Source organism: Musca autumnalis, unplaced genomic scaffold (assembly GCF_047663935.1).
Source record: "Musca autumnalis isolate F117 unplaced genomic scaffold, ASM4766393v1 scaffold_3, whole genome shotgun sequence".
NCBI lineage: Eukaryota > Metazoa > Arthropoda > Insecta > Diptera > Muscidae > Musca > Musca autumnalis.
This window is the reverse complement of record NW_027411866.1, coordinates 245,364,700-245,373,012: the sequence shown is the minus strand read 5'-3', so window position 1 is coordinate 245,373,012 and position 8,313 is coordinate 245,364,700. Positions and strand designations below refer to the sequence as shown.

The window sequence follows — 8,313 nt, the reverse complement described above, 5'->3', positions numbered from 1 at the left end:
CGTCACCTGGCAACACGTCATTTCTCTTGGATCAAACCATCTCCCCATAATTGTCTCCATCAGCAGGACGCCTGATTTCATCACCTCTGAACGCGCGCTTTCGTCAACCATGGGAAAGCTAGTTGGCCGAGTTTCAGAGAGTTCATTAATCACATCTTCAGAGATTGCCAAACCTTTCTCATGTTCGGGTAGCAGAGCAGACGCTCCGAGACATCATCACTGCTGCAGCCGCTCGCCATATACGTGCTGTACGAATACCCGAAGTGAGAACAAACTTCCCAGCAGAAGCGATGATATTAGCAAATATGCGTGATGTGCTTCGTCGAGCCAACCTCAGTGACGCCAGAGTCACCGAGCTAACGCTGGAAGTTAACAGGTTGGTCGGGGAGCATAAGCGGAACAAATGGTTAAATCATCTGAAGAGTTGCAACATCGGATCTGGTATAAGTGAATTGTGGTCAACGGTAAAGTAACTCTCAAACCCTGGAAAGAAAGAAGATAGGACCTCAGTCACGTTTGGCAACGTTGCTTTGACTGACCCGAAGAGATGCGCAAGTTATTTCAATCGAATGTTTGTCGAGCACCCAGGGAATGACAGGTCGAGCCAGAGCCAGATCGAATAGAAGAACGAACACACAAACATACAGTAATAAACACTGTTACAACAACACACAATACTTCAGACATTTGTAGACATTTGCAAAGCAAGTGACGTTACGGAAGTCAGCCAATCATTCTATGCAGATGGAACACAACAACGCCATGAACAAAAATCGAGTGTGATGAAATTATTTTTTAACCAATCCATTTTCTGGAATGCACGCTGAAGGCAGCACCAAATTTTTAATTGTGGCGAAATTTCCAGAGTATTTCAGACTCTTCTCTACAAGCGGTGTCGTATAACACGCCATTCGGAACCGGCTCCCATATCATGGAGCTAATATGAATCGTAGTACATTTATTGATATGAGAGAAGTTTCCTTGTCTCCTCTGGGATGTTAATGGAACAACTATTATTATATTTTCAATTTTCTAAACACATTCTTCAGGACAGTTCTGTTGAACTTTTCAACTACTCGAAAATCCATTTTGGAGTCTCCCGTGTACATATCAAAGTAGTTTCCTTCTTTACTTCTAGACTGTTTATAAATAAGCTAGTTCTAAAATGTGAATCTGGTTTGTTAAGAAGCTTTTGTAGGGGTTGAACGTCCGTCCGTCCATGTTCTATGTTTCCAAGTTCCCAAAGAGAGAATATTACAATCTTCAATATGTATTTATCTATAATTATATTGTACTTGTAATCGAATTAAGAAAGAGGTTATTATAAAAAAGGTTCATAATCTACTTAATATACTTTTCCATGAATTTCTTGTGGAATTCGCTACGCAGTGAGTCGTTAATGAAATGTGTTTTCTTTTCGGGTTCAGTTCGGGCACAATTCTTAAAGACAACATCGTCATCCCAACGACGTTTAACTTTGAGATCTGCCACTGCCTTACTGGCTGTGGCTCCCGAACCGGAGTTGTAATTTATCAAAGGATTTCCCGAAAGGATATTTTCCATACGTATACGTTCCTCCTCCTGTTTCTTTTCCTGCTCTTTACGTGCTGCCTCCTGCAAACGTTCCTGTTTAATTTTATTCAATTCAGCCAAGAGCACTGCGGTGTCATCTTCATCATCTGAATCACTGTCACTATCAGAACTATCATTATCCACAGGATCATCGGCGTCTAGATTTGCTGGGGCTGGTGGTGCATCAAGTTTGGCACGTTTGCTGCTTGGCGTACTACTCGCCGAGTTGTTGGCTTCGATGGCCTTACGTACAATGGAGGGTAGGTTTTTGCTGGGGCGAGCTTCTCGCTCACGTTCTTCCAATTCTTTGCGGAAATCACGATTGCGCAATTCATCGGAGGTACCTTGGCCAGTTTCTCTGTAAGCAAAAGAATAAAGAATGGGAATTAGAATGGAAACATTTTAATGTTTTGCTTTAGATGGAAACCCAACCTGTATTTTAGTTTTGTGTGGCCAGGTAAATCTCTGCTGCTGTACTGTTTACTAAGGGCACTCAAATCTTTTTCACCTTTTCCACTGCCACCACGGGCTGGATCAAATGTTGGCCTGGCAGCTGTTGTCATTTTTGTGTTATTTTCGCTTAATTTCAATTAAATTTGTTTTGTTAATAAACTTGTTCTCTTCACAAGAAAATTCTTTTTTTAGGGATCAACAGGCGGAAAATTGATCTTCTTTAGGGCTTCTTAGGTGTCAATGGAAACGTTTTGAAGTTTGTTCTTCTCGATGTCATCTGGTTTTAGTTTATTGCATGGTACAAATACACAGGTAGCCGCATCGGCAATTGTTGGTAACATAAGATGTCGAAATTTGACATCAATTCAATGCAATTGACACAGTTGCTCTGTTCCAGAACCTGCAAGAAGCTACTATTTTTTACTACGATAACATTTTTTCCTTTATGTTATCGAAAAAAAAAATAGTAAAAATTAGTAGATTCTTGCAGTACTGGAACAGACCAATTATGTTACCATCAGCTGGCTTGATAATGCTACCTGTATTATTGTACCATGGTTTATTGGGAAGTGTTCGGAAGCTCGTTTTGTAGTAACAGGGTGTCTAAGTAGAGAAATATTTTATTTTGAAATTATACAGTGTGACACGTGGTTACAAACTAATAACCGTTAGATTTTAAAGTGTTCTGAATTTACGAAGTTGAGTTTTTTAGGGCGGAGAAAAAGAGGAAAGAGAATGAGTAGGGAATTACTGGAGGGGTATTTTAAATATCCACATGGTCTATTGTATTAGCAGTGGAATGTGTAGTTATTGCCCACATTTAGGGCAAGATATATGTAAATATATCAGTAGTGCCATGGTAGAATAAAGTAAAGGTAGGCCACAGCTAACAGCTGATTACATTTTTTTTCTTTTTGTGGCCTAATCTGTCAAAAGCAGGGTTGACATTTTGTACTCTTCTTCACATTATGCAATCATAAAGGTAGATGTATCGCTGAATTGTTCCAACAAAAACTTCTGATGTAACACTATATCTTAAAACTGAAAACAAGGACAAAAAATGTGTATTCGCGTGGCAAAATAAAATTGTTGATTTTTTAGCAAAACATACGAATGAACAATTTATCAAATATTGATATTAATTTAAATTTGTTCCAAAAGTACGGGAATGTAAAAATTACAATTTTTGTAAAAATTCTGCTGACATTTATCTGCAAATCGGATACCAGCAATCACGAAGTCAGATTAGCCAAACTTGTCATGTAGAAAATAGGTGAATGACATTTTTTCACTGTCATAAGTTTGGGAAGCACGTTTGCTATTTTTGGAACACTTTTCCAACAAGAATATTCTGGAGCCTAGCTAAAGAAATGTTTTTACACTATATGACACTTTTAACATATAAAAAGTGAAGCTCTAAGTTCCATATATTTTTGTAATACGGGATAGCTATGCAGGTACATCTACCATTATTATTGTACCATGTCATTTGACGTTTAAGCCATGGCTGCAGGGTGGTATTTCTCAGTGATTTTCATACCTGGCCTACCTCTATTTTATTGTACCATGAGTAGTGCGATTCTCTAACTCATTTTTTGAGTTAACGACAAATGTCGGTAAAATTAAAAAGCAATATTATGAATGAAAAGTTCAAATAAAAGTTGACAACACTGTTGCTATCGGTAGAACTTCACGAATACTTTCTCTAGGTCGCTAACTTACCGAAAAATATCGTTCATTACCGAATTTATAAGCATTTTAATTTTACCGATTTTTGTCGGTAATTCAAAAAATGTGTTAGAGAATCGCACTACAGAACGGAGTTAAGACAATAACGATCAGGGGCTGGATGAAAATTTGAAATGAACAATATTTCCTTGATAATTGTTTTTCATTTGACAGTTTTCATTTCACATTTTCATAGAAACAGCGGCGATGAGAAGGTATCTTGTAGTGGTTGTTGTTGTAGACCCTAAAGAGTTTCCACATATGTATGTGGGAGAAAGAAAGTATAGAAAAGAAATAAGGAGAAAGTTTGAAAATTAGAGAAAGTGACATTTTACTATTCCACATTCAATCCAAGGAAGATTGCTGCCTGGATTGGATGTGTCCATAGTGCCTCAAGTGTCAGATCCGTGTGGTTTTGCGGGCACGCGAATAGGGAGCTGTCGCACTTGGGGCATAGATCTGAGATCTCGGGATTGATTTGGCCCACGTGCTGCCTGAAAGAGCCTTGAGGATCTTGTTTCGTCCACAGGCTTTATTTGTTGTGTGTCAAAAGTGACACCTGTCAAAAGTGTCAAAAGTGACACCTGTGTCAAAAGTGACACCTAGTATCTTAGGTTTTTTGACAGTTGGAATGTTTTCCTCATTTATGTGTATATTGAGGTTTGTGTTCACTTCCTTAGTCCATGTCGTAAAGAGTGTGGCTGAAGTTTTGGGAGTTTACAACTCTAGGTTCCTGTTTTTTTAAAAAAGTTTGACAGTCTAGGGAGGTATTGGTTGAGGTTATCCTCTATCGTTTTCACGACTCTGTCTGAAGATATGATGCTGCAGTCATCAGCATATGAAATTAGGTCTACGTTGGGGGCGGGGTTGGGGCTTTGGCAATGTAAAAGTTGAATGGGAGTGGGGATAGGACTCCGCCTTGGGGCACCCCTTGTTTATTTTTTCTATATTTTGAGTTTGTACCTCTAAATTCAACATAATACTGTCTACCCGCCATATAGCTTGCCTGCCATCTTTTTAAGGTGTTGGGGAGTGAGGTATCAATAACGTCGTTTAAAAGAGTTGCGTGGCAGACCGTGTCAAAGTCCTTTGACAGATCTAGCGCCACTAGGATTGAACGTTTATGAGGGCGTTTGCTGTTCAGTCCCTCTGCGATTTTCTACTAAGGGTTGTTTTTGTTGTGGGGTGCTCGACGAATTGTCGGCAGAAGGCTGATGCTACCTTAAAGGCATGATAGAACAAGAAAAGGTAGCAGCAATACCCAGCTGACTGAACTGGGTTGTAGTGTTAGTGTCAAATTCCATACGACATTTTATGTATTTATTTCTATGTTCGATGTATATTAGGGATATATATTTTTGAAGAACAAATTTATTCATCAGAAAAAAAAAACTATTTCCCATAAAGACGGCTTCATATCATTGACATGTAACCTCCTCCAGGTCCGAACGACCGCTTATAGAGGCGGTACAATATTTGTTAATATGTGTGGTATTTTGTTAAACTTGAAAAGAATAAAGCCCTAATAAACATGTGCTTTTTGTTTTCAAAAGCAAATGATTGAAACAGCTTCTCTTTTTCCAATGAATTACCAGCGACCCGAAACATTTTTGCAAGTATTCTACTTTCTGCGAGAAATTATGCATTTAGTGGAATGATATGGAAACATTCAAATTGAAAATCTAACGAGTTTTCATTCATATTTTCCAAAATATTCAATCAAATGTGAAACATTATTAGTTTTTTAAATTCCAATAATTTATAGACATTTCCTTGTTTTGTTTACATTTACGTTGACACTAAGGTTTACAAACAAAAACAAATTCCTTTGTGGTTCTTGTTCGAGTTGTATTTGTTGTAGTATTAACTTTACCTTGTATTTGTTCTACCATGCCTTAAAGGGGTTATTGGGGGTTTTGTTTCCAAACGTTATTGCAATTCTATCTTTCCTTCTAGGGTTTGAAAGATTTTTGATAGTTCAACATAGTATCTTGGTGCCTAGGTTTGATTCTTCTAGTTGCTTGCGCCTCTTATCCCGTTAAGTTGTGGGATTCTGGGATCAGCTGGATTTGCTGTCCGAATCTCATCTCTTTTGGTTGCTAGTTTAGACGCTTCTGTTGGTATGCATTTATCACATGCCTTTTTTAGAATGTTACGGAATTTTTTTCACCAGAGGGAGTTGTGATTGGTAATGGGGTGTTTAAGAATTTGTTCTCAGTCATGTTTTTGAAAGTTGTCCAGTCCGCTTTACTAAAGTTGGTGAATGTGCGGTCCTCTGAGGTGGTGATCTCAGAGTTTGTGGAAATTTGTATTGTGAGTGGGTTGTTCCCTTCCAGGTAGGGTCTTATGTCTGGTTTGAATCCAGTACGACATACAGAGTTGGGAGGGATGTATATGTTTAATATTTTTATGTCTGAGTCGTGTAGGGTTATTTTGATACGTTGAATTTCAACGTGAGGATCAGTGGATTGTATATTTAAGGGGCTATATGTAACCGAGTCATGGACAATAAAGGCAATTCCTCCACCGGCATCATTTTAGCGATCTTGTCTGATTATCGTATATGTAGTGGTTGTTGTTGTTGTAACAGTGTTTTTTTTTATGTTTGTATGTTCGTTCCTCTTTTCAATCTGGCTCCGGGTCTATCTCCAGTTCCAGAAAAATGGTTGTTTCGATGGGATGGAGTTAGATGGATAGATTTGGCGGGGCAGTTGAAAAGGTGTTCTGTGTCGTGCGGGCGCATGCCGCATACTGGGCAGATGTCTTGCACGGCGCGATCGATTTCCACCTAATATGAATTTAGGCGACTGCAATATCCCGAGCGTAGTTGAGCCAAAACTACTCTGGTTTGTCGTGGCAGCTGACGCTCCTCAGCTGCGATAGATGGGGGATGTACTCCGAGTACTTTATTCACACTATAATTGCTTAAAGCCTTGGCAACTGCGTCCGTGTGAATGCTATTCAAACCTGCTTGATATGCTTGTTGATATAGGTGTTCTCTCCTGTATCGTTGGACCTCTCCCTCTAAAGCATGGATATCCTTCCTGATCTGCCTGAATGTGCCAGGCCTACCCACAAGATTGTGATTGGGATGGCTCACACGGTAACATCCAAGCAGTTACTAGTGTTGGGCAATCTCGTTCGTTGAGCGGATCGATCTTTTTCATTCCGTTTACCAAAAAGATCCGGATCCTTCACTTCGTTCGTTGGCTCTTTTTCGTTCAACGAAACGATATGAGCCATGTGTGTGTGCAAATTTGTGATGCTAGCGCTGACGCAGCTTGTGTGAGTTTGTCTGTGTGCAAAAAATGGTGGTGGTTGTTACTGTTTTGAATATGAACGAAAGAAGCAAAAAGAAACAGAGGAGCTAAAAGATCTAGATGAACCATATGAGCCATTGATTTACTGAACGATTGTAGCTAACTGAATCATTGATTGTTTTGTGTGTGCAAATTTGTGAGTTGATTGCGTGAGTGTGTTTGTAAAACTAATTATATTCCTGAGTTTTACATAATATCGTAACAACTCTATCTAATTATAACGTTTGTGAATGAAAGGCTCAATAAATTAAATCTTAAATCTTTGTAAAACTAAAGGTGGTGGCTCTGCTACTAATTTTGTAAGCAGCAATGTCTTGGCCATCAGGGATCTAAATGAACGATATAAACGAATGTGCTGGATATGGATCCGTTCGTTCTTTTCACGGAGTCGTTCCAAGTTTGAATCTTTTTCCAATTCGTATCACATAATCTCGGGGACCAGACTGGAGCCGCATAGCTTACCACCGACCGACCTATCGCGTTCTATCGGAATTCTGCTACCGTCGACCACGACATTCAACTCACGTCCAAACTGCGCTGTCCATGTGGTGAACAGAGTGGCTGTAGATTTTGTGGCGGATATCTGCATATTCCTCGAATGGAAAAAGGTGGTAAGATCGGTTAAATAGTTATTCAGTCTCTCACAGATGTCATCAGGATAGGTACCTGACGCCAGGATCGCGCAATAATCGGCATACGTTACGATCTCGATGCCGTCTAGAGGGGGTGGAATACAGGAGAGGTAGAGGTTAAACAGTTCCGGAGATGTCACCCCACCTTGGGGAACTCCCTGTTTCACTCTACGGGGCTTGGACTTCTTGTTCCTGAATTCCACGTACGACTGGCGTCCACACATATAATTGACTATCCAACGTTTCAAGCTTGGCCGGAGGTTGGTTTGCTCAATGTCCTCAAACAGAGAGAGTGACTTAACCGTTGTCCACAATTCACCTATACCGGTTCCAATGTTGCAACTCTTCAGATGATTTAACCACTTGTTCCGCTTATGCTCGCCTACCAGCCTGTTAACTTCCAGTGTCAGCTCCCTGATTCTGGGGTCATTGGGGTTGGTTCGACGAAGCTCATCGCGCTTATTTATCTTATACCCACCTTGGGAAACTCTCTGTTTCACTCTACGGTGTTTAGACTTCTTGTTCCTGAATTCCTGCCGTCTGCCGTCCACACATATACATAATTTACTATTGGTGCTACAAGATGTGGATGATAAAGCTAGAGATGA

At 39.8% G+C, this 8,313-nt stretch overlaps 1 protein-coding gene across 1 annotated transcript; it reads right to left on the bottom strand.

Moving 5' to 3' along the window:
* Window positions 1–1,269: 1,269 nt before the first annotated feature.
* On the bottom strand, window positions 1,270–2,289 carry c12.1 (spliceosome-associated protein CWC15). The gene is made up of 2 exons (XM_073973477.1): window positions 2,005–2,289; window positions 1,270–1,930 (listed from the first exon to the last, which is right to left on the bottom strand). The coding sequence occupies exons 1-2, from the start codon at window positions 2,133–2,135 to the stop codon at window positions 1,342–1,344; spliced, it is 720 nt and encodes a 239-aa protein (XP_073829578.1). The 5' UTR covers window positions 2,136–2,289; the 3' UTR covers window positions 1,270–1,341.
* Between the last annotated feature and the right edge of the window lie 6,024 nt (window positions 2,290–8,313).

Coding starts and splice junctions, on each gene's coding strand:
- c12.1 (XM_073973477.1), bottom strand. CDS start 2,135: ATGACAACAGCTGCCAGGCCAACATTTGATCCAGCCCGTGGTGGCAGT. Junction 1,931..2,004: donor CACACAAAACTAAAATACAG/GTTGGGTTTCCA, acceptor TTTTGCTTACAG/AGAAACTGGCCAAGGTACCT.